This window comes from Perca fluviatilis, chromosome 22 (genome assembly GCF_010015445.1).
Source record: "Perca fluviatilis chromosome 22, GENO_Pfluv_1.0, whole genome shotgun sequence".
Classification (NCBI taxonomy): Eukaryota; Metazoa; Chordata; class Actinopteri; order Perciformes; family Percidae; genus Perca; species Perca fluviatilis.
Window position 1 is genome coordinate 11,715,218 of NC_053133.1, and position 27,552 is coordinate 11,742,769.

Here is a 27,552-nt window from a genome sequence, read left to right on the forward strand (position 1 = left end):
AAACTCACCTCCATTGCATTGCCTAGGCATCAGAAGTCTCATATTATCTCACCATCTGGATGCCTAGGTAATGTACCAGTAGGGGTACATGGATAATATGTTGTTTCTTATTTGAACGAATGGATTATTTAAAAGTAATGTTTTTCAATGTCGTGCAAGAGAAGCATTTGTGATGTTTCTTTTAGTTGTTTGTTTATCCCCAAAGCAATATATATATTGCCCTCAACTTTAAAGACTAAGTTATCAGTTTTTGTGTATGTGTGTGCGTGTGTGTGCGTGTGTGTGTGTGTACAGTACCTCTGAAGATGCAGGGGAAAGACAAATGATGCTGTCAGTGCACTGCTCCGCACTGTGAAGCTACAGAGAAGGAGAAGGGGGGACAGGAGAGTAGAGGAGAAGAAGGCCACACGTTGGAAAGATTAGAACAGAGAGAATGTAGGAGTGGTGAACAATGAGAAGTAGAGACTAACAGGATCTGAAAGAAGGGAGCTGAGACACAGAGAGTAATGGAGGTGTTTCTGCTGCTCGCCAGGGTTGTTTTCTATCTCGCTGTCTGTTCTGGGGGGTTAAAGTGATACAAAGCCACGATGTTAAGGTCCCAGTGTAGCTCAGCTCAATTTCAGACCTCTCACCTCTCTCATTATCCCTTTGCTGTGTGCGTTTGTGTGTCTGTGTAATGCATGAGAGTGTGTATACGCCTTTGCATACACTGGTGTCTAGTTGTTTGTGTGTGTGTGTTTTAGTGTTTATGTACTGTATGTTATGTAAGTTATATGTGCATGTCTGGATGCACATTTGTCCACATACAAGCACTCACAAGCTCCTCCCTATTCACTCACACACACACACACACACACACACACACACACACACACACACACACACACACACAAACACACACGCACACACACAAACACACACACACACACACACACACACACATATACTGTACGTGTTATCAGGCCAGACACAAGGTCTCCTGTGAAGGGGTTTCCATATCTTCCATTCAGGGGCTGTTTGCCTCCCTGCAGGTTGTTGGTTTATAGCCAAGCTGGAGAAAACCTGCTGCCTCCACGCTATACACACTGGTTTTGTGTGTGTGTTTCTGTACTTGCCATGATCACACACTCATGAACACTTTCATCTTGTTTTCTTTCAAACACCCACAGTTGTGATAGAGCAGTCGAATGAGTTATTAGATGAATCAAGAATAAGGAGTGTGTGGTCACGAATGACTTTGTTTCCATATTTTAGTGATATTAATTGGTTTGTATTCATGTATGCTCCATCTGGCGATGACCCTCTGCTGCCTGTGCCCCCCTCACACACACACAAACACAAACACAAACGCACATGGTCAGACACTTGTGCAGAGCTACCACACACCAGCTGTTTGAGACAAAGTCACTCAGTGGTCATTTGTTCCTTGAGCAACATTAGAGAGCCATCTGTCTGAGATTCCCTCATGTTCACATCTTTCCTGTACATGTTGCATGAATCCCCAAACAACTCAAACTGCAGAGAAGTGACTAACGTGTGATTCGCTCAGTGACTCTCAACTCATTTCGTGAGGTACACTGTTGCAGCCTGGACAGGAAAATCAATGTAAAATGAAAAATGTATAACCGGTCTAGTATCTTTTAAATGTTATAATTGGTGAAAAACAAGGTCAACTTGCCAAGCCAGCTTCTGCAGATAGCAGGAAGCTTGTTAGTGAACTTTTTCGCACTTATGTGTGGATGCTACTTTTCACAAATTATTGTGTCCTTAATCATTGTACCATTAATGATGTTTTTACTGTGATCATATATACTTTGTGCACTTTTTGCATTAACAGTACCACAGTAATTACAGTGAAACATTCTCCTTTTTGTAATGTAATTGTAGTTGCAATAGTAGACACTTTGTGTACACTGATTACATTTCAAATCAAATGGAAAGTGCATACAGTAGATAACAGGTTTGCCAAGAGACTACTAGGCATATAGAAACCAGAGCAATGCCAATTATATTTTAGTTTTTGGTGCAATGGACCAGATTAATCAATCAAAAGAAATAGTTTGTAGCACAAAGGTTTAATGATACAATGTTTGACAGGTTGCTGGGTGATAACTGGAAAAAGTAGGTGGGAGTTGACATGCTATCCATTAAGGAAGGTACTTAACGTTGATAAAAGTGGACAAATTATGCAAAGAGGCTAAAGGAAAATGTATGCACTGTCTTGGAGTATGACAAAATTCAAACATTCTGGAGGGAGGTGATCAATAAAACCATGTTCATTTTGTCTGTGAACATTCCAGTGGACCCTAAGATGATGTTGCTGCACCTGTATCCAACAAATCGGAATCTGAAACCCCAAGAATATAAATGTATTGATTTTGCTATACTACAGGCAAAAAGGACTATCGCTCTCATCAGGAAGACAATAGAGGCACTTTCAATTGGTGCTTGGATCAAGAATATAGCACAATGTATGTCCATGGAGCGATTAACATATATATATATATATATATATATATTTAAAAAAAAAGAAATTGATGGCGTTTGAGAAAATCTGGATACCATTTGACCAGTTTATTAAAAAAAAAGGAGACATAGGGAAGGTGGGAGGTTAAATGCGTAACAGGAAACCTAAAATTCAATAAGTGGTGAACCCCAGAAGGGGAAAGGACAGAGACTGAGGTGAGGGGTGGGGGAAGGGGCATGCATTGAATTCAGTCAACTCTTTCAGTTTCTTCATTCCCTAATTTTTTCTATTTATTTCAAACACATCTTTTTGTGTTTATGTACTTCTAATGATGCCGGCCCAGCGGCACTTTAATAAATATTTAATTAGTTTTTAATGTTTTTCCCAAAAGAGGGCTCATACCACAACACTGCCAACATTTCCAATATACTAAAGACAGAAATTATTGAATGTTACCATTTAATGCCAAAAGTAGCCATTACTAGGATAACTAGACAATGTATTTTTCAAAACATTTATGATGTAAAGTTGGGAAATGGCCTGCTCTTAAGCACTAGAACCAATGGCACTTTCCTGTTGCTTAACTGCACCTAAAATAACAACTTTTAAATTCTGAATGGGATGCTTAATTGTTCAGTGTCTTTTTGCTCAATAGGTAATTATTTAATGAGGCAGTCTAATGAGTCAGACTGAATTAATGAGGAGTGACATCAGATAGGATTCAGTGTAAGCCTGTAATGGACTCGTTAAATTGTAGAGATTACCAGTTAAATTTAAGGACATTCACAAACACCGTCATTCACATACACACACAAACACACATACACAGAAGTAAAACCAGCACGTAGGTGCACACGTGCCCTCTCTCGGCAAAGTGTTTTAAGAGTCCATGCACAGACACATTGCTTAAAATGTCACGTTCCATTCTCATCCTTCATCTTCTTATGAAATATGCCATCTGATTTGCTCTCTCTCTCTCTCTCTCTCTCTCTCTCTCTCTGAGCGATAACCATATGCTCAGATTATGTTACCAGGGTCCATAAATCCCATATGTCAGAGTGAGGAAGCTGACTCAAACAAACAAGCTAGCATTATCTAAATATTCCGTGATGCAACACAGCAAGATGTGAAAATGACAGAGGAAACATTACACCCAGAAAACAAAAGTTAGCAGGCTATGTTCTGCATACGAAATCCTAGCCTTGCTGTGTTTGTCAGTAACTAGCACAGAAGGAAAGGCGTGTTGCAGGAAGGCACAATATTTCATGCTTCATTACAGAACCACTAGACTAACGAGCACATGTGCACAGGCAGCCAGTACACACACACACACACGCACACACACACACACACACACACACACACATACACACACACACACACGCACACACACACACTGATGCACAGACATAGGTATGTTCACACTCTTTCTTACATTTACACAAACACACACACACAGCAATGTTTTCTCTATGGGACAGCTGTGTACAGGCCTTTGCAGAGCAGTGTAGTGGCAGCCAAATTAGTTAAAGGCATGACATAGTACAATACCATTTGTAGGTATTTAAAAGATTGCACAGCAATTTGCATGGAATTTTTAATTTATTGATAGTGCATATACTTATACTATCGCTTTCTTTTCTTTTATTTTGTATATGCCATATCATTTTCATTATCTTACAGCATAAAGGCATACAGAATAGCTTTCTACTTAAAAAAACCCTCAATAGATTCCATTGTGACCTGTCAATGTGACCATTGTTGTTTAGCAAGACCATGGATGAATTTAGTGAACAAAATAAACCTTTCCTACACCTGATTAAATTAATGCACCACTCACAGGGATATTGTTGGTCTGTGTTTATCATTTTCAGCCTGGAAAAAAACATGTGGCTATTGTGGAAATGTCAAAACTAAAACTATTCATATCTTTTATTTTTCATGTACGTGTTGATTACAAATTGTGCAAGAAATAGGACATGCAGTTGCAGAATTGTGCTTCTACAACACCTGGTCTGAAAGGAAAACCAATTATTCAGCAGTCTTTAGTCTGACTAAACTGAGCTTGCATGATGTGGTCTGGCTGTGCAAAACTAGTTAGCTATACCATTAAAAAACATATTTTGGAGGCACCCTGGTAGCTCACCTGGTTGAGCGTGTGCCCCAGTACCAAGGCTCAGTTCTTACTTATTGGTTTGAGTCCAACCCGTGGCCCTTTGCTGCATGTCGTCCCCTCAGGACTGTGCAATTTCAATGTGACATTAAAATAAGTAAGTGTGGGAAATGCAGGAATAGAGAACTTCGACTGACGTGCGCCGGCCCGCGCTCTTGCCTTTGTCAAAAAAGCCCAAAAAATAATCTCTCAGTTTTTTCCCCCTTTAAGTTAAGAACTTTAAATTCTTGTCCTTTATATCTATATAAAACGGAAGCAATGGCATTTTTAGGCCCTCATCAATACTGGCAAACATCCCCATTTTGTGAAAGTTCTCTTACTTAAACATTTATGTTGCGCAGCTATCACCTTCACCCATGATAAGGCATCAGATTAAAAACAAAAAAAACCTTAACGGAAGTCTCAGTATAAGTCAGTATGTTCAAGGCTGAGCATTAAAGCAATACACCATCTCTCTTTCTCATCCGCCCACCTCCTGTCTTTGGTGTTTAAACATAAGTCGATAGGAAGTGTTTCTCACTGTTCTGTTGTTTTGCATTGACTCGACAGAGAATTGTGTCTCTGCTGAGCGGGTTTTCCATTGTGCGATTGTTTGCCCATTAGCATTCAAGGCGGGTGAAAATGACTTGACCTTCTCTGGAAGTTTTAATTGAGTTGCTGTGTCTACCTCTCTCTCGCTCGTTTCCTTTCTCATCAGTACAATAAATGATTGACCCCATCTCAATGACTGGTAAAACAGCTGTGATCTCTTTATAATGCCAATGTGATGGATGAACTTATTCATTCATGCCATCACGGCGTCTCCCCGTTCACACATATATTGTTGCTCTACAACATTTCCCCTTAAAAGAAAGATGTTTAAACTTGTGTTACCAAACTTTTATAATTGGTTTGTTAATTATTTTGATTTCTTGCTCTCTATTTTGCCAGCTATCTGCACCCGTATTCCCTTATCGCTATGGAAGCGTAATGGAGGTTCATTGCACTATTGTCCTCAAATAAAGGTTAATTATGTAACAACCAGGCAATACATATAGAGATATAAAAAAACGTTAATGATGTAGCTGTATTTTCACACAGTTGTATTGAAGCTAAAGCCCATAATGGAATGGTATGATGACACTGAGATATTAGAAATACGGTAAGTGTGTTATTGCCTTGTCTTAGTCCTTGGTTTCTTTTTTCAAAACTCAACCCTCATAAAGCATCATTGTAGTTTGATAAAGTTTAAATACAGCTACAAGCCACATTATATTAGCCCCTGTGAAAACCACATCAAAGTAGTTATGTTCAGTAGGCTCCTAGTGGCTAAAGTGTTGTAGGCATCATCTAAACACAAAGTCAGTTTAGTTATACATGGGTCCATTCTCAGTCAAAAGCAGCGCAGAAATAAATACTGAGACAGCCAAGTAGTTAAAACATCACAGTCAGCTTTTCATGGCCTCGACAACAATTGTAGCCCTCCAATATGACTACCAGAGGATGAACTGTAGTAATAACCTCAAAACATCTATGCTCTCATCAACTTTTATGTGTACCTGCTTCCCCTGAGTAATTTATCCCCACTCTCCAACTATCACTACACTAACAGGGACAATATTGTGTAATATAACCACTCTCTTCTTCCATTGTCACTTTGAACAGAATTGACAAGAATTGATTTTGCACATTGTGACTATGCTGAGGAAAGATATTGAGTGGTTGTGACACTGTGTATATTTTTGTCTCTTTGGTATTTACTGTACACATAGACAGACACACTAGATTATGCTTGCTATGGCTCTAATATTGATTCCCCTAAAAGCTAAACACTCACCTAAAGAATTATTAGGAACACCATACTAATACCGTGTTTGACCCTATCCTATCAATATGGGCCAATATTTCTAAAGAATGCTTCCAGCACCTTGTTGAATCAATGACACAAAGAATTAAAGCAGTTATGAAGGCAAAAGGGATCCCCCACACCATTACACCCCAACCACCAGCCTGCACAGTGGTAACAAGGCATGATGGATACATGTTCTCATTCTGTTTACGCCAAATTCTGACTCTACCATCTGAATGTCTCAACAGAAATGAGACTCATCATACCAGTCTTCAACTGTCCAATTTTGGTGAACTCGTGCAAATTGTAGCCTCATTTTCCTATTTTTAGTGGAGATGAGTGGTACCCGGTGGGGTCTTCTGCTGGTGTAGCCCATCCGCCTCAAGGTTGTGCGTGTTGTGGCTTCACAAATGCTTTACTGCATACCTCGGTTGTAACGAGTGGTTATTTGAGTCAAAGTTGATCTTCTATCAGCTTGAATCACTCGGCCCATTCTCCTCTGACCTCAAGCATCAACAAGGCATTTTCGCCCCCCAGGACTGCAGCATACTGGATGTTTTTCCTTTTTCAGACCATTCTTTGTAAACCCTAGAAATGGTTGTGCGTGAAAATCCCAGTAACTGAGCAGATCGGTGTGTTTGTGCATGTTGCTTTAATGCTTTAATGTGACTTGCACCTACGATACCAAGACACATCCCTTGTGTGTGTAAACATACTTGGCAATAAAGCTTTTCTGATTCTGATTCTGATTCTGAGATTGTGAAATACTCAGACCAGCCCGTCTGGCACCAACAACCATGCCACGCTCAAAGTTGCTTAGATCACCTTTCTTTCCCATTCTGACATTCAGTTTGGAGTTCAGGAGATTGTCTAGACCTGGACCACACCCCTAAATGCATTGAAGCAGCTGCCGTGTGATTGGTTGATTAGATAATTTCTAGGTGTTCCTAATAATCCTTTAGGTGAGTGTATACTGTATGTCTTCAGGATGATACACACACTATACTTACTTAGAAACAAATCTTGCTTTTATATTTCAGTGAATGCTTTTTTCTTTGAGAAGGAGATTCATTATTATTTATATATTTGTTAAGCTTTCTTTGGAAAATGAACTCCAGGAACATGTAGGAAAAAAGCTGTGAAGTTACCTGTGTTTTGAGTACAAACCTGCCCATTATTTTGTCTTCAGAGCACCAGGTAATGGATGTCAATATGATCTCTTCTGCTATTTATGGCATGGCTCCCTTCCACGTCGATAATCAATTTTTAAATATTTGTACGTATTCCTCAATTTTATGGTCATATTTCACAGTATTGACCATCCTAACTATTTTCAGTTTGTGTTAATGTGCAGTAATGTGCAGCATTTCCTAATGAATTTACATAAATCATACAGCATCATAATTACTCCCTGTAGAGTCAGTCCACTGCTGCGTAAGCATTGTTATGCTCTGGTCGATGTATAATGTTGTGTATACCTTAAATCATGTCATTTTTTTTTTTTGTCATTCAAGTTAGATAAACATTTAGCTGTGTCTATTCTTTCTTGTAATGAGGAAGGGAAATAGAATAATAAATCTATCTCATGCCTCACTTCTTCGGTTTCATATTTATGTTATTGACACTGGCAAATGAGTCAGTGTCTTGGAGAGTATCTGTTTTACAGACAGCTCCATGTTGAAACCCAAACAAATCCAACCAAACACCACCCACCTGCACCTCCAGCTCAATTCAAATGATCATATCATCATATTGGCAAAGGTGTTGATAATAAATGGTACAATATTGTTAAATTATCAAAGCAGCGTTGGTGTTGTGAGCCTTGGCTGGTTCAGGAAACAACAGTCTGACTAAAGCAGCTTTTTTTCTCCCTTTTCTTTTTTTTGGGCTCAAGTCAAGTGCTTTAAATTGAAGCGAGCCTTTGGGGCATAGATTGAAATGTATCCAGAATTTTAATGGTCCCTTTTCAATTGTGTAGTTTCGAAAGAGCTGCCAGGTTCCCTGGTCTGTCTCTCACTCACTCTCTCACTCTCTCTCTGTCTCTCTGCCTCCGTCTTTCTACACCTCTCGCTACCAGTTTTCGTTTTTCTTCAATCTGTCTTCCTGTCTTATCTTCCCTTCTAACCAACTCTCTTTCTTTGCCCATTTGTTTTTTCTCTTTCTGTTTAGCACACACAGACACATACGGTACACACATACTCTGACCGTTTTTATGTGTGTTTGTTACAGGAATGTAAGCTCCGCAGGTGAGGAGGCGAGAAGAAGGATGAGGGAGTGTGACGGCCTGACAGATGCTCTGCTCTACGTCATCCAAACCTCTCTGGGCAGCAGCGAGATCGACAGCAAGGTGTGTGTGTGTGTGTGTGTGTGTGTGTGTGTGTGTGTGTGTGTGTGTGTGTGTGTGTGTGTGTGTGTGTGTGGGGGGGGGGGGGGGGGGGGGGGGGGGGGGGTGTGTGTGTGTGTGTGTGTGTGTGTGTGTGTGTGTGTGTGTGTGTGTGTGTGTGTGTGTGTGACTGAACAACCTGGCTTGCTGTTTATGTCATGTGAATGACGGTGCCTGCACAAATTGCAATGCAAAAATGTATGCTCTTATTTTCAAACTAAATCATTAAGTTAGACTGCAAGAGAAAAAATGTCTCCTGCCCTCTCTTGTAGACAAAGTGGTGAAATCTTCTCATTGAACAGGAGGTGTGAAATAAAAAAACAACAATGGCTGAACCTCCTTTCACTGCCACGAGGAAGACAACTTTTAGTTTTCAAGGAGCGTGCAGTTCATCAACATGTTTTATTTTGGGCAAATTAAAGCTCTCAAATTCAAAGTGTTGGAGCACTTCTTGCTGCCAATTTAGCTCTGCCAGTAGTCAAAGTTGAGCGGGTTTATGTTCACTTTGTGTTTCTCTGTGCGAAGACACGTTCATGTTGCCGTGTTTGTCTTCACCACATAGTATGTAAGGGCCAGTCAATAGTACATAAATAGTGTTGTGGATGGCTGACTTCTCAAGGTCTCCCTGTCTCCCAGCCTCTCTAAATGGCCATTCTTAATCACTGCTTAACCGCCCGCCCCTCTTCACCATCTGACTGCAGTCACCAGAGGAGTACTGCTGTCGCCACAGTAACAAAGACTGATTGGCAGGTGAACCAGCACGTGGTCACTGATGGAAAAAGCGGTGCACATTAGCCATGTGCTCATTTTGTACTGCCTTTGTTTTGCACACCTGCTTTGCCCAGACTGTATCCTCACACTCTCTACTCACCTGTCTGTTCAGGTGGCAGACTAATCTGGTCCATCATTAAAAATACTTACTCGAAAATAGATCTCAAGGAGTTAACAACATATCCTTGATATCTCGTAGCTCTACTTTACCAATACTTTGTGCAGATTATTTTTAAAAAGATGTATTTGTAACTTCAGTCTAAGCAGAAATTACAAAAGCTGAGGTTGTTCAAGTAACATTATAACTGATTAGCTACCACTTCATGTTTGATGTATCATAGTTACCATCACTCTCAGGATATACGTTTTGATCATCCCAGTCTCAGCTCTATCTCTCCCCTTTGCCTTTCAAGTTCACAGATCCTCAGACAGAAATGCGCCAGATCAGAGGAATATTCACTATATGTAATGTGACAATTATGTTTTATAGGTGATTGTCCCATTAAAAAAAATCATCAGATTACTGCTATTACGCTGTAAGGAATTGCACAGATGTGAGGAAGTTTTAGAGACATTGAAATAGGTTTCACATTATGTAACGGCACACAGCTAAGAGCCAATTAACTTAACTGATACAGTCATTTTAAATGATAGCTCAAGACCGAATAGACTGAGCACATCATTCTACATACACAACCAATATGATGCTGATATTTTATAGATTATATGATGTTAATATTTAAAGTGGCAATCTGTAACCTAGAGTTTGTGTTGATTCTAGCGGCCCCTTTGGACAAAAGCGGTAGTGTTTTTACTACACCTGCTGTCGTGAGTTAGCATTACCCGGAGGTTATATAGTTGCGATGAATGTTTTGCTCAGACAGAAAATTGTTAATTTACATTAAGAGAATACGTTACAGATGCATCGTTGCATTTTAAGTGTAGCATACGGTAACTTAGCCTACGGTGGATGTATCGTGAGCTAAACTGGGTATCCCTGTCACTGTGTCACGAGCCAAAGCATTACGAGTTTGTTGTAGCAACCAACGTAATAATAACTTAGATTAATATAGGGCATTTCATGAAACCCAAGAACGCTTTACACAAGTACAGGGGGACAAGGGAAAAGAAAATAAGGCGCTAAATGGAAGTGGGGCGTAATTTAATATAGGCTTCTGACGTAAAACCACATCACGTATTGTACAATTATTTTACGAATGAAATAGACATATTAAATACCTGAGGGCCAATTTGGGGTGGGGTGTGAATCATTTACAATCCCGTAATTTTCTCCATCTGTTTAAAGCCAGACCATCGTCACTTTCCATTTTAGCTTTTAGTTGTTCTTTGTTTAATTTCCTTTTTTTCTGTGATGGCCCTGCCCCAGTATCAGCCATAACTACAACAGATAAAATACAATTAGGCCTATATAAAGAAATCTCCTGTTACCTTTTACCTGGCTGGATAACCTAACACAGGCTTTTCCGCTGTTACACCGAAATCTGTGACCGGTCATAATTTGTGACTGTAGAGCCGGTCTGTCTGCCGTAAATCATTTTGGGATTTTGTGAATTAATAAAAAATAGTGTTATTTTCACAGTTAGTCTTGTTTGCTGTTACAGGTCATTTATGATCATCAGATGAAAAATAACACAGTTTCAGAAACATTAAAAAGTTACATATAGTAACTTTAACAGCCCACATTAAAGATGCAGTAGGTAAGACTTATAAAACTAACTTTCTGTCATATTTGCTGAAACTGACCCTATATTTGAGTAGAACTACATTAGGCAGGTAATAAAAAAAAAAAATCTGGCTCCTCTGGCACCACCTACAGCCTGTAGTGTGATTTGCAAAAATCCACCGCTCCCTGTTCAGATCCTCCAATCAGGGCCAGGGGGGGTGTCTAACTGCGTGTCAATCACTGCTCATGCACACGCATTCATTCTCCCTTGTGGGAGACCGTTTGGGCTTTAGCAGAAAGGGGGGGAGGGACTGAGAAGTTGTCGATGTTCAAATTCTTTGGCTAAGTCCTGGATCTTCACAATCCTACCTACAGCACCTTTAAATGTGGTTGCTACTGCAGGAGGAAGTATGCTGCAAGAAGAGTGTTATGGGCAAGCAGATTCTAAAAGCACAGTTTGGAAATAACCACAAGGTCATACAGACAAAACCTTTCATCAACCGAAATAGCTCGTATTTATTTAAACCACAATCAGGAGTCGTTTTATTCCCTGAACCATGCAGCTGGAAAGATCAGGGTACTGAAAATAACTGTAAAATAACAGATCGAAATATGAAATGTCAAAGTAAATTGTAAATAGAATGTTACGTCTCCTACATCATTCTATAATAGCATGTGAATAGAATTTCAAACATGACTGCAGCTCGCTGGAGTGAGACATTGTTTTGTTTGTTGCATCTCTTGAGTCTGTTCAATTACACTCCTTAGTTGTTTTTGTGTAAACCAACGGTCAGACAGAGAGAAGATTGATGATTTCTCTTTGTTAATTTCCACTCTGTTGACTCGATGACTCCCCTTTCGCACTGATACTAAGCACACGCATGCAAGTGCACACACTCGGTGAAATTACACACTTAAGCATAGACACCATACACTATAGGAATTTGTTTGCTCTCATGCAGACACACTCGTGCGGTCCTCGGCTGGCGGGTTCGCCTCTGAACTTGCTGTTTAATGGGGTGTGATACAATATATTGGGCTTGTCATTTTTCTTCATTTACCTGAGTTTCTTCTTATCTCATTTCAAAGTCAAGCTAACCAAAATACAGCAGCATATTACCATTGAGATTATCTCTCTTCTTTCCTTTCTGTCGCTCTCCGTCTCTCACTCTCTCCGTCTGTCTGGCTCGTGGGTGGGGGTGGAAGGGCGATAGTGTAAAATTGTGAGAGTGGGCGTTTTTTTATCAGCATGCTTTGACTTTGACTTTGCTCTGTGTTTTTAAGCGAGATGTTTCATTAAATGGCATCAAACACAAATATCCCACCTCAACTTTCTCACTGTATTCATTTATATCTCTCTTTTTTTCATCTCCTCTTCCCTTTCCCCACCCTTCCGTCCTCCTACCTCACTTCATCTCTCCCGACTCTCTTTATCTCCAGACTGTAGAGAACTGTGTTTGCATCCTGAGGAACCTGTCGTACCGCTTGGCTGCCGAGACGTCCCACGGCCAGCAGGTAGGGTTGGAGGAGCTGGATGGCCTGCTTTGCGACGCCAACGGCCGCGACGGTGAGAGCTCTGGCTGCTGGGGCAAGAAGAAGAAGAAAAAGAAGGGAGCCGATCAGGTGAGGACAGATATAAGAAGAGATGATCAGGGCAAAAAAATAATGCAGATATGAATGGATGGAATTTATGCAGTGAAATAAAAATAACAAAGTGGCGGTGTTGGGCAACTTGGCGTATATTCCACAAGTTTGTGATACTCTACTGGAGGACAACTCCTCACTTGGTGTTTTGATGATAGTGGTGGAAAGCACATTCTAACACACCAGTCCAAAATCCACCATTAAGTGATCAGTTGGGTTGGGATCATCTGCAAAGACCATAGCAAATGATTGACATTATTTTAATACTGAAAATATTCAGTGACCCCTTGTGCTTTGTATGGAAGCATCTACATTCATAATTCACAAGTTTCTTTTGGTTTTTCACTTTCCTTTGCCCCCATGTGTGTGTGTGTGTGTGTGTGTGTGTGTGTATATATATATATATATATATATATATATATATATATATATATATATCCTGAGGATATGATATATACTGCTTCACTCACACACTGCTCTCCTGCTTCATCATAAAAAGTGATCTTTTTGCACTTGTGTATATATATAAAGCAGTGTGTGAGTGGTTGAAGCAGCTGTGTCTTCAACAGGGACATGGTAAATAATGGACACCAGGAATGAAAATCTTAGATCACAGAGTATTATGCAGGCTAAGTTGAAGCATTGACTTATTTTATAATGTATTGGCTCATGAGCCAATATGCTTTTTATTTCATCACATTTTATGTATTTGAAACATTTGAAACATTTGAAAAAATGCTTCATCATTCTCTGTTTATTTTTTACTCTCCCTCTTCCCTGCTGTCTACTCTTTTATGCCTTTTTCAGGCTGTTAAAGTAGAGGTGGAATTCTCTCCATGGACGAGACCTCATGTTTTCATGAAGTCAAAAGCACACTTTACCAGCCAGCAGAGCTCAAGGTTGTGAGCATGTATGTTAGAATTATCCATGGGCGCAAGACCGAGACAAAAATACAGCCTGTAGTTGCGTACTTAAGCCCAAAGCATACTTAACTGGACTGATATTTAAGACCCAAAACTAAACCTGAGACCCAGAGCTATGTTTATGTTTTATTTCATTAATGCAAGCTCTCCAGTCTTTTGCAACTCATTGGCTACACTGTCTCTTTCCTTTTCCCCAATGGGAATTGTGTATCTACTTGAAACACACATGGGCACAGACCATTTTCACAGACAGAGAGAGAAGAGAAATGATGTGTTTGCATGTACTGAATACATTTTTAGTAGGCATTGAGGGATAGACAGTAAGACAGGTAGAGCTGGGTGTAGGCAGGACCAATATAGAAGGAACCCAGAGGTATACACTTTGAGAGACAGACAGGCACAGACTGAAAGAGAAAGAAAAGGAGCCAAGAGACTGGGTCTTTTCTTTTTTTCTTTTTTAAGAGTGGGTCAGAGAGAGAGAGAGAGAGAGAGAGAGAAAGAGAGAGAGAGAGGGAAATGATGTAGGAAAGAAACCAGGCAGGAGGGAAAGAGAGACAGATAGAGAGACTGAGTGAGGGAGAGAGAGAGACTCAGGTAGTTAGACCGTAATGTAGTTTCCCTAATCATTCGGACGTACAGACTGCAAGGAGCAGCACAGGAGCCTGAACTGGACATAAACATCCCCGATAGATACTGGAACACACTCACACACAGGTTTTTACGATCTAGGATATTCTACCGATTTCTGGTTTGTTTCAAGATATCTGTCTCTTGAAAATTCTTGAATCAAATAGAACTTTAGCAACAAAACATATGTTTTTTTTATGAAATTAAAGCTGAATTCTCTAACATTTCACATTCTTTTAGTATGATTTAGTATGTATTGTAGGGTGTTTCTAAGTAACAGAAAGTACTCTACTGTGAACGAGTTGATGCATCTTGGTAGAGTTCCTCTACACACTTCAAATTTAAAATACGCCTTTGATTTTATGTTCAGAGAATCTATGTATAGATAAAAACATGCACAGCCAAACACACACCGCACAGCACCTCTCTCAAGACACACACTAGCCTAGTTTACCTTGAGACAAGGGGAGGAGGGGAAGCAGTGGAGCGAAACGGAGAAGGTCGATAGGGAAAGGAAAAGCTGACTGGAGAGCGAATGATGGAAATAGAATAAGGAATTAGGGAGAGAGGGAGGCAAACAAGAATGGAAGAGAGAGAGAAGTCAAGGGAGAGGTAGAACAAAGAATCAACAGGAGAGAAAAGGTGGGCAAGATATTAATGACAAGCAGGAGAGGAAAGAAATAGAAATAAAAGAAGAGAGAGAGAGAGAAAGAGTTAGCTGTGGGTCCATGCCTACATGAGGTGTGGGCATGTCACTCAACAAAGAAGTTCAAACATCAAGGGACTACATAGTGGAGGAGGATGGAGGTAAAGGGGAAGCAGGGTGTGAAGCTTTATGTTTATTTCTCAAAGCAAATGTAGGAGGGAGACATTCTCTCATAGTCTCTGTTTTCACATGCATCGCTTTCCTTTATATGTTTTCGCCCTTTCCCACCTTTCTGCTCCATCACCATTCTCTCCTACAAAGCAGGTTGACAGGGAGCGATTTACTCACTGTCTCTATGACTTTTTAATAGGTCGGGGTGTACTGAGTGGAGATGTAGTAGGATATGCACCTAGACACATCCACAGATATTTTTCTTTCATGGATATTGCAGGTATGGAATGAAATGAATTCCCAAAAGCAAATGGAAAGAGTAGGGACACTGAATAAATGTTGCTCTGTGCTCCTTTGAAATTGTTTAGGTGTGTTTTTATAGGTGTGTTTTTAGTGTAACACCCCCAGAACATCTTGTTTTAGCTGACCTCCAGTGGTATAACTTCTCACCTTGCTGCAGTGACGTACAGGTGTACTCCAGGACCCTGTGACATCACAGAGCTGGGTGTGGTCACAGTTGAATCACACTTACACATCTCATTGCTGGAAAGGAGTTTTTAGTGTTCACTTAACAATCCCTTCGTATACATTTAAGTTAACATTAAACAAACCTGTCCCACTCTGTATTCTCTTTCACAGTGGGATGGCGTGGGCCCCTTTCCGGACACGGCGGAGCCCCCCAAAGGGGTTCAGATGTTGTGGCACCCCACCATCGTCAAGCCCTACCTCACCCTGCTGTCTGAATGCTCCAATCCCGACACTCTGGAGGGAGCAGCCGGCGCTCTGCAGAACCTGGCCGCAGGAAGCTGGAAGGTGATGGCTAGGTTTACAATGCTTCTCTCTCAATCTTCAGAGACATTAGAGTTTATGACTGTAATGCTGGTGATGCAGAAGCTCATGCTGCCTTGCAATCCTTGTACTTCTTTTTTTTTTTTTTTTTTTGAATAGCGCAGGTAAACACAGGAAACTGTAAATGTGTGTCTATACCAATTTAGTTGTCCTCTAATATGAAAAGAAGGGATTCATCATGAGCGTGCTCTTACTCAGCCATGCTGTGAATGCAGAGACACAAAGTGTACACAAATTGTTTGTGCAGATAAACCAGAAAAAAACTGTTTATTCACATTGTAAGCATGACAAACTACTGTGTGTGTGTGTGTGTGTGTGTGTGTGTGTGTGTGTGTGTGTGTGTGTGTGTGTGTGTGTGTGTGTGTGTGTGTGTGTGTGTGCGTGTGTATGTGCGTGTGTGTGTGTGTGTGATTATGCGTGAATGCTACCTATCTGATGACTGAGTCCTTTTATAGAAACTCTCACACTCGCCTGTAACCAAGAACTGCTCTGCACTGCTGCATTGAAAAGTAATGCTGGATGGATAGATTCTTATAGAGGCATGGTCATTTTACAGGAAATGTAAATCAGAATCACATTGCTGGGTAATGGTAAGGTAAAGGTAAAGGTACTTTATTGTCACATACACATACATGTAGCGAAATTCATTCTCTGCATTTAACACACCCCTCAAGGGAGCAGTGGGCAGCCAATCACAGCGCCCGGGGACCAACTCCAGATCTGAGCCAATGCCTTGATCAAGGGCACTGACTGGAGAAAATACATTGGGTAATACATTTATCTTCATTGCAGGGAAATATCCATTGAAAAGTTAATAAACGGTTAAATATAAACAAGGACACAATTTTATTCAAACCTTGATCATCTGGTTGAAGTTTAGTTCAGTCTTTATACAAATTCAAAGGCTGATTTGGTTGCAGTAAATGCCACAGCGTACAGAAGATAATTGTGTGTTTGCTCACTAGACCATCCTGCTGACTTTGAACTATTTCCAGCACAATCCCAAGTTGTTATATGTTCTATAGCATATAATATCGTTCAGCAGCAATGCAATTACTGTAATAATGTTAAGGCTCCAAGCCTGAACACACCAGGGAGTAGAGCAAGGTTTCAACAGCAGCTGACTGAAGGAAACAGCTAGATGGTAATAATATGAGTCATGCGGTCATATTGGAGAGTATTTGTAAAGGCAGCTTTAGCCAAGAGGGAGGTGTATATAAGGGTAAAAGGCAGAAAGTGTGTAGGCGTGTAACCTTGGAATGACGTTGGGAAACTGCAACAGACATCGTTCGTTGTAAATAGTTGCTGTGGGAATGTTGATGGAAATGTTTATATGATCAAAAAATGCTCCGACATAACGTTACATTGCTTTTGCTGTATGTGAAAACTCTAGATGGAGTTACAGACAGGGAAGTACACTGTGGTTGAGGGGGATGTCTCTGTAGTCCTGTAAATGTGTTTAAGATTTGTGTGTGATCTGATTTTGGTTTGTTTCCATTGGTAGTGGAATGGACAGAGAAACAGAGAAAGATACAGATGGAAGAGGAGGCTTTAGAAAGACAAGGGAGGAGGATGAAATAATGGGGGCAGGTGGTCTTCAGGAAATCACATTTTCTATTTTGGGGCCTTCCTGCATGTGTGTGCGTGCGTGTGTGCGTGCCTGCGTGCGTGCGTGTGTGCCATTGTTTTGTCTCTTCTAAGCAAGATCCCTCTCCTGACTTTGAGAATAGTGCTGCTGACAGTTTCCAAAGAAGCTGTGTTGGCGTACTGCTGGCACACTACGCTCTGTTCACTAAGCTCTTGGTTTTAAGACATTGTGATAATTTCCCTCCAAGGGTGAATTATTTCCTAAAATGATTATATGAACTATAGTTTGCCCATTTTGGTCTCTAAGAAAAACTATAATGTGTTTTAACCTTAACATACCCTGGCAATTATTCTTTTCACACTTGGCTTACTCATATCTATTCTTGGGTGCTGTTTAGCACATCCCCAGTCTTCTACAGTCGACCCACAAGGCAGCACCACTTGAGCCATTTAGGGTCGAGTAGTCCATTTAAGCGTACCTTGATAGTTATTGAGGGAGGATAGAGTGGTCTCCAAGCTCAGAACTCTTCTCTCTGGTTCATGTAATTCTCCCTCTTACAGTATATCACTTGTGAGTCAGTGTAATGCCCCCTCTCATAATGACCCTGAATATAACATCTCCCACTCGACCTCGCCCACAGTTCTTTCCTTTTATCCCTTTTTCCTATGGCAACCACTTTATTCACAATCGGTTGGTCTGTCTGGTTAAAAAAAAAAAGAAGAAAGAAAGTCAGTATAGTGACAATACGACAATACGTGGAAGAATAAAAATGTATGGATTGAAAATAACCATTACTTTTACACAATGCACAAACATTGTCACAGTGAATTTCCAAGTAAGGTGAACCAAACAAGTTTCACGAGCAAGTAAGGAGGATGGTTTGGTATTGTTGCCATATTTTGTTTACCATGTTGTGTGGACACAATTGTAATTGCTCTCACTGTGCATCCCTATTCAGGAAGTAGATTGGTATCACAACTGGTAGGAATGATGAACAAAACCTGAAAAGTAAAAGCTAGGTTTTAAAAATAGAAATGTCCTTTAATTCTAAATGCTGCAAATTGTCACACAACTCCTACAATCCTCCTTTTTATGAAGTACATTGTCATCACAAATGCACCACAGGATTGTTTTTTACTATTGCCAGACTACTATTCAGGCATTTAAGTGTCTTCCCCCTGATTTCTCTCCGCCAGTGGTCGGTGTACATCCGGGCTGCAGTGCGTAAGGAGAAAGGCCTTCCCATCCTGGTGGAGTTACTGAGGATAGACAACGACAAGGTGGTGTGTGCCGTGGCCACCGCTCTCAGAAACATGGCCCTGGACATCAGGAACAAGGAGCTCATTGGTGAGTCCTGATGAAAACTTTTCCAAGTGATGATATTTGGTATTTAAACAATCCCCCCACCTGTTAGATGAAACCATCGCATGGATCACTGTCATTTTTAATCTCGATAAAAGTTACTTGAATTTGGACACCTGCCCTGTTATGCTTAGTTGCGGTCTCTGTTGTTTGTGTGGGTAGAGCAACCTGAAGCCCATTTTCATTTCTAATTGCCTAGCTGTTCCACTGCGGCCTGTTCCTGTCACGTTGTTCTCATTTAGAGTATGCAAGTCAAGCCTGTGCTCAAGTGATGTAACACAAGGGTAAAGAGCCTGTAGCCAGTTGCTCCAATTAGAAGTAATTTACACTAATGCCAGCCTGAAGTCACCTCATTGCAACATAGTGTGATGGCTCACCTGGCTTCTTCCTCCTGGAGAACATTGTAGCTTCTGGGGGATTTTGACTGATTAAATGATGTCATTGATTGAGACTGTTCATTGGTAAACACAAACTAGGATCAGGTCTATATAATGGGATGAGGCTTTACATACCAAAACTATTGCAATGTGTTTCTTCTATTTTAACTATTAGGTGAAGTCATTTAACATTGCAATTTAATTTAAGGCCGAGTACATCCATCATTCTTTTCAGGGTTTTTCAAATGGAAACACCCACTCAGCGAAAATGAGTGACCTGGCTTACCACAGTAATCAAATCAATAATGTTATGAATAATGTGAACGCTAGAACTAGCTTAGTCAATGTTAGCTGTGCTAAGGTTTGAAATAATGTCACAGAAGCTAAGCAATGTAACTTTACTGCTGTGGACTTTAAGCAGTGGTAACGTTAGACCAGCAACTCTAGTGTTCTGCGATTTGAAATTATTGTTTTTGTCAATTGAGCCTGGTGGATTTGAAGAGTATACTGTATAACAGCTTAAGTTCCCTGCTGGAAAGGGCTGTCTGACGGCAAGAGAAAGCGGTATAATTATTCTAAATAAAATTTTTAACATTTATTCTAACTTAAACTAATATTGATTTTTCTTTAGGTGGTCATTTTCTTGTGTTATTGTGTGACTTTGGTGAACCCAAATTTGTGTTATTGTGACTTTCTGCTCTGACCTGAACGCAACGTCCATAGCAATACTTTGTTCAGCTTCCTGTCTGCTTCTGCAACGCCATCATACAGCAACCTACAACCTCACATGGGCAAAGGTTCTTAGAAGGTCTTGTGATAACAGCATTTTGACACAAAAACATACTTACTTTGACCAAAATGGATTTTGGATTTGGTTTGGATTTGAATACATAAGGAACACTATACTGGAAAGCTACAGAATGAAAAAAAAACAACCTCTAAAGATAATGGACTCACCCTTTAATTAAGCCCAAGCTGTGTTTGTTGTGAGAAATTAGACTATTAAGGAAATACAGTGTAGGGGGTGAGTAAAAAAAAAAAAAAAAAATGTAGTGAAGAGAGAAAGTCTGAAGAAAGAGAGAGAGGGAGAGAGATACCGGCAGCATGGGCAGTGTGTGTGTGTGTGTGTGTGTGTGTTTCCTTCTGTGTCTACAAATATGTTTGTGTGTGCATGTGTACCCCTTTCTGTCTCTGGTATCTCTGATTATCTCGGTGGGCTCAGTGGTTTCTATAGCAACCCTGCCACCCTCAGTCTCAGGCGAGGGGCTTCTGTAGCCTCTCTGTGTTGTTAGAACGGCAAAGAATGCCACCGGCGAAGCTCAACACGCCCATACTGCGATGGTCTGCCTGGCCCACGGCAGCAGATTACAGGATAATTGAAGCCTTTTGCACAAAGACACTTATCAGTTTGACCTGAATGGTTTTTGTTTTTGTTTGTGTTTTGTTCGTCTGTTTGTTTTTCTTTTTTCAATGAACCTGCAGGTGTATTGGCTTAAATGATTTAGAAGGACCTTTGCATGTCATCCCTCGGATTGCCTTCCAAATCCACTGTAACTGTGATATGCAAACATCCAGATATAAGATAATACAATATGGAAGCACTTCATCCATATCACCTCAAATAGATTTGGAACTGCAGTGTATTTTCCCCTGCCACCAACCAGGTAGAGTTTATTATTAAATGTACTATATGATAGAATAGTGTAGTATTCCAAGGGCAAAATGCTGTTTCAACTGCCTTTACATTAAGTCTGATTGAGCCATTTGCTCTTACATGGTCAACATAACTGTTTGATTTGAATACAATTACAGTACAAGTCCACGCACGATTAAATCTATTTCTTTATTTGACCTTTTACAATGAAACCATTCAAATGTTCTCTAATTGATTCAAATATAGAGAGCTAGAGAAAGTAGAGAAAGATAAAAAGGAGAGGTATGGAAAGAGAGGTAGACACTGTAATGCATGTGTGCTTCATAGAGAGAAAGGCAGGCAAAACACAGGCTGATTGAATAATGTAATTACTTAAACATTCACAGGGAAAATCAATTCAAATGTGTTTGGCATCTTCATTTAAATAAACACGCTTGACTTATTCAGCAGCAGGATATCATGGTTTAAATCCTGTGTGTGATTAGCTCCCCCTGTGTTATTTCTGAGACTTAAGAGAAAGACAATAAGACAGAGATAGTGTGATGGAGACTAATTGAGATATATAATAGAAAGAGAGAGATATATGGGGCCATTGCAGATCGTCATTCTCCTGTAGCAACCATGGCTGGCACCGTCAGGGAGGTGTTGGCAGATTTGATTAAAAATAGACACACCTGGGAAAGAAAATAGAGATGTTAAGAGAGATAATAGTGGTTTTGACAGTCATGCAAGTTAAGATTATTATTAAAAAATGAACCGTCTAATGTAGCTGATAGGTTACAGTGATACAGTAAGTTCTTGGTTCAATTTGGTTCAATCCTCCAAAAAAAGATGTATTAAATGTGCATTATGTAATATATTTACTGTATTAAATCCAGAAATGACCAAAATATGCCATCAGATATTAAGGAAACATGCTAAGTTGAGATACTATGTTTTCTGACAACAATGCTAATGCAAGTATTTTCTCCTTTTGAAATTTTCCGTTCCAAAATTTTCCGTTCCAAACCGTCTGTTTGGGTTTTGGCCTGTGTGTTGGTATCAACAGGTAAATATTGCAGATGTATTTGAAAGATGGAGACAGCTTAGAGCTCAAAAGGACGCAGAGTTGGCTACTTTTCTCCCGAACGAGTAAGCATTAGCTTCAGGCTAATTTATCACGGCTACAAGGGACGGGCCGGTTTATGTCATTTCAACATTTGTGTACTCAAATAGAATTATATAGAGTACTCGAGTTTAGGGATAGACCGATAATCGGCCCTGGCCGCAGGATGCATGTAGTTTCCTTCTGCTTTCTTTGTGTTGTAATTTTAAACTCCAGTGGATTTATGAGGACTATGGTTAACTGCTCCTCAGATCTCTGCATGGTAAATTGAGACAGATAGCTAGACTATGTCAAATCTGAGTTTTCTCCTGCACAACTATTACAGCGGCTCTGTGCGAAGCTTAATGCCGCCCACGACGATTGTCATTGGTTTAGAGAAATGGCAATAAACCAGAGCACGTTTTTTTCCCATCCCGGAATGCTGTGTGGAGTAACCAGACCCTCCTCCGCTCCGCAGCGTGTGGATGGTCTGGCAAAGCGAGACTAGGTAGAGAGGACAGCTAGGTAGTGGTGTTTCAGCGGTTGTTGCAGTAATTTTAAGCCGAGAAAGTGTGCCTGTCAGTCGGGTACAGAGCTCTGCATTAGCACGGGCTTTTATGACTCAACATAGCCAGCATCTAACGTTAGCTACTCCGCTGCGCTGTGGAGTAATGTCTGACTATGTAGGACTAGATCTAGCAACATTGTTGGATTCTGCGTTCTCAACCTGGCAACCTCCGTGAACTTTGACGATGGGGAGGAGGGGGCGGGGGAGACTGGACTGCTAGCTGTCAGTATTACATATTGCACCTTTAAAGCTTCCTTAAGCCATTTGTGGCAGAAAGACTTCTAAACTGGCCGGTCATTAATCACCTTCGTATGACCGGCATGTTGGCAAGCAAGAGTCATATTTTACTTCTAGCAGTGTAAGAGCATCATGGGCATCCCATCCCATTGCTTACACTAGAAAGTAAATATTTAATGGCATTTTAGTCCTGGTTTGGTCCTCCAAATAATAAAAAAAGATCTCCTTTTCTTAAGTTTGCTTGATGTTTTGTTTCACCAGCCACTCTGGTAATTACTCTCTACCTTTTTGACTGAAAAAAAATATTTTATATTAACCGGCACTGTTTTACACACTGGCAAACATAAATAATGAGCTAGGAGCAGCTGGAAACTACATGGAGCTGCAGGAAGGGTTGTTGATTCTCTGTGGGATTGTCTTTACCAGCAGCCCTCTCAGGTTCAGGGAACAACACGGTAATGGTAACCTGGCTGTTTCGCTAGCTATAAAACATTATTTAGGCCGCATAAAGTCACATAAAATTGATCAGTATCAAAAGAAGAAATCATTGGTTTACATTCCAAATTCAGCACATCAACATCTCTTCTTCTGTTGAGACAGCCACATGGTAAATGTCGGAGTTAGGGCCTGTGTCCATTTAGTGTTTTTCTCTGGCAGAAAAATGACACCGCCGCCTTTCTGAAAAAGTTCAGATTTTCAACAACATGTAGAAGCGTTCGGAGTGGCTGCACAACAAAATCGGAGCGCTCTGAAAAAAGACGCTTGGTACAGCGCTTTGTCTCTTGTGTGGCTGCACTCGCTCTCTCCTCATTGGGAAAAATTTAAAAAAGACGCTAGCACACCACACAGGCTTAATGACCCACAATGTCACAGAAACACAGAAAGCCTCAGAGAGGAAGAAATGGAGAGAGCAAAAAAGTGAGAGGGATCAGTCAGGGTTGAGTCTCTGCTCTTGTCAAGGTGTGATTTGATACGACAGAAAAAATGTAGAGGCCAGGGCACTCTGAAGAGACGAGCCCCATTTGGCCCATGTTCACCATCTTTATTCACCACAGTGACTCTAACCTCTGAGTCAAACACCTTTTTCTTTACACCATGCACTTCTGCAAAACCCGAAGCGATGACGCGATATCACAGAGCGGTTTGTGGTTCTTGTCTTTGTCAGATAAGAGTTCCACCTAATTGTAGTATCATTTTGCATTGCTCATCTACAGTATTGGGAGTAACGCAGTTACAAAAGTAACGCAGTTACAGTGATTAATTACTTTTTGCTGTAACGCAGTAATATGACGCATTACTAATACAATTTGTGGGGCAATGGTAGTTTGCATGTGAGCTCAGCAGAGTGAGCAGAGATGACAATCAGCTTTCGCACACAATAACCTCAGTGTCAAATCCTCTGGAAAGCAGTGTTTCACTCGATAGCAGAAGGATAGAGGAAAAGAGCAGAGATAGACCAAGCAAGGCTAGAGAGACTGAATAGGGGTGGAAGATGAAAAAGACGAAAGAGCATTGACAGCTAAGCGCATATATATATATATATATATATATATGCTTATATTCCAATCCCTCTGTAATGTGATTTAGTGGCATATTGATGTCGCTGAGAATCATTCTTCTCATCTGTCAACGTTTTTGTCTCTCTCCTGATTTCACCTCCTTCATAGTTTTTGATTTGCATAATGTACTGTACGCCTGTGTAGCAATGAATGAGTCCCATTCACTGCTCCACCGTCTGTCAGCGTAATTCTTCCCCATTTACTTACAGATGGTAATTTGACACACATGAATTGGGAACAGCACTGGAATGCCAAAACGACACTGTATTTGTTTTTCAAATTCAGCAACCATTTACTATAGGTTTCCATAAACATGCTGTGCTTGCAACCAAATCCAAACCTTTGAAAGTTTTTTGGCCTCTTTATTCAAATGGCAATGCATTTTGGAAGTGGAAATTCAATATGCAAAGTGGCAATGCAATCCTAAATTCAGTTTGAATTATTTTGATAAAAATTATAATTACGGTTCGATAAATTGCATTTCATATTGGCTGTGTTTTTTGGACTCTTTATTCAAATGGAAATCTGCCTTGCAATTGGCAATTCAAGGTGCAATTTTGTCATGCAATTTGAATATGCATTTTGCAATTGGCATTTCAATATGCAAAGTGGTGTTGCAATCCTCATTATTCCTAAGCGTTAGCTTGCGTTGTTGGCAAGCTACTAACTTTACCCAGGGTAATTGTAATGCCTCAGCATGAGGACGTAGACAAACACAAAATACCAACAACTGTCCTACTGTAATAAACTAATGTCTGAAGTCTAGGCTGAACAGTATGGAAGTTATCAAAGGTACAAACTCACCAATCAAGAAGAACAGCGTCTGTGTGGTCGAAGAAAGAGGAGTCTAAGGTAAAGTCTCTGCCCAGGCTGTTAGTTACTGAATGAGGAAGTGACATCCTAACGTCCCTGTTTCGCTGGCACATTGAATTGCCATTTGAATAAAGACACCACAAGCAATACCACAAACCACAGCAATATGAAATGCAATTGACTGAGCTTTTATTTTTATTTTTATCAAACTAATTATAACTGAAATTAGGATTGCATTGCCACTTTGCAAAATACATTTCCGTTTACATAAAGAGGCTAAAAAAACTTCCATACAAACCAACATTAAGTGTTTGATGAAAAAGTAATTAATGCAAATATCTGTAATAATTTATGACAGTTTATGAATTAATGTTGTGTTTTATACAAAGTGACTGGCTCCAAGTGCTGACGCTAATTGGTTTTGTGAATTCTGCAATAAAGGTTTGATTAAATTCCAAACAGTAAATCCTAATATGAAGTTCTACAGTATACTAGGAATTGCGTTACATATGTGATGTAAAGTAATACAAAGTTGGATGTGGAACTTTTTGAGTTACACTTTATAAAAGCATATTAATTTAGGTTATTTAAGTGGCTCAGAGGTTTTAATCCTATACTGTTGCATTGATTATATATCAAATAACAAATCAATGATTAGGAAATCAAAGCATTGAGACTCAGCAGTATTTAATAGTGATATATTTATGATGTGCATATACACTCAAGAAGAATCACAGAAAATGTCTTATGTTGACACGGAGACAGTTCCAAAAGGCATCAAGAAAAGTCAACTTCTAAATAGCAGATTAGCTGGCTCGTCAGTGGCTCACGACCACCTCTTTCGTGTTTCATCGTCAGGGGGTACGGGTTTTGGGCGCACGTCCAAGTTTGATCAGGATGTTCTCTTATGCGATTGGTGTAGAAGCGCCGCAGTTCTGTTAGCATCACATCAAATGAAAACACCTTCAGAGCACTGATAACACTTTTTTTTTTCGTTGCAGAAAACACCCTACTTAACTCTTTTTAAGTATAGGGTGTAGGGGTTTTGTGACGACTGCATAACAAAATCGGTACCAATGATCACATTTTCTGAAATGATGAATAAGAAGGACTTTTGTTGTAAAACATCAAAAGCAAAATGTTAAAACCTCAAAGAAAGAACATGACTAGTCCACTTCCATCTTCTCTATGACTACGTTTACATGCAGCCAATTACCCGTTCAAAACAGGAATATTAGCAATAACCCGGTCGCGCATGGCCATGTAAACACCGGCAAAACCCAGAATATGCTCATATTCCGGTTTTTAAAAACCCGAATATGCTACCTGGGTTACCCCTTTTCTAACCCGAAATTCTGGTCATGTAAACGAGTTATGTTTTGCCTTTCTTTTTCTCTTTCTCCCTCTGTCACCCCTTCTCCTCCTGTTCTTTGCATTCTCTTGTCACACCACACCTCGTATTGACTTAATCCTCCCCTTCCACTCTTCTATCCCTTATTTTTACTTTACAATGATGTGCCCACCTTCTGGTTTACAACATGTATATTATCCCCCTTTTTCTCCATCTCATGTTGCTTCTTTGTTTCCTTTACCTTCCTCCTTCTCCTCCGTTTAACCCACACCCACCCCTTCCCTCTCCCTCTCCATCTTCTTTCCCAGTTGTTTCAGACATGAGCTCATAACGCCTCTCCTTCCCTCTCTCGCAGCCTCTCGCTCTTTGTGTCTCGCATTGATGACATCAGTGCTAGGGAGTGTTACTGTGGAAACGGAATTACTGCGCCACAGGGATCGCACTAATTGCCTGATTGCAAATGTGTGCATATGCGTGAGAGTGTGTCAGACACTGTTATACGCAGACAACTCAAGGGTTTCAAGCCTTTAACCCAACCATTTTATTCTTGCATACACACACACATACACACACTCACACTCTAGTACATTGAAAGGTTGCACTAAGCAGGAGAGCAAAAATGACATTATGTGCCTATTCCATTGTGTTTTCCTCATCCACGTCAATTTTTCCATATTTTGCAGCCCCTGCTGTTAACAAACTGCACCATGGTGAGCTTCTGGAAGGCTAGCGAGCTGAGAGACAGACTGACCACGCCCACTGACTAACTGATACCAAGTTGACACAGACTTCT

The 27,552-nt window shown here is 40.3% G+C and overlaps 1 protein-coding gene across 4 annotated transcripts in view; it reads left to right on the forward strand.

The window, feature by feature from the left end:
• ctnnd2a (catenin (cadherin-associated protein), delta 2a) overlaps window positions 1-27,552 on the forward strand; it is a 283,909-nt gene that overhangs the window by 219,741 nt on the left and 36,616 nt on the right. For all 4 annotated transcript variants that reach the window (XM_039790447.1, XM_039790449.1, XM_039790450.1 and 1 more), the window contains exons 16-19: window positions 8,698-8,815; window positions 12,747-12,929; window positions 15,957-16,130; window positions 18,951-19,101. In XM_039790447.1, the coding sequence (XP_039646381.1) occupies window positions 8,698-8,815; window positions 12,747-12,929; window positions 15,957-16,130; window positions 18,951-19,101 (626 nt within the window). The remainder of the gene's footprint in view (window positions 1-8,697; window positions 8,816-12,746; window positions 12,930-15,956; window positions 16,131-18,950; window positions 19,102-27,552) is intronic.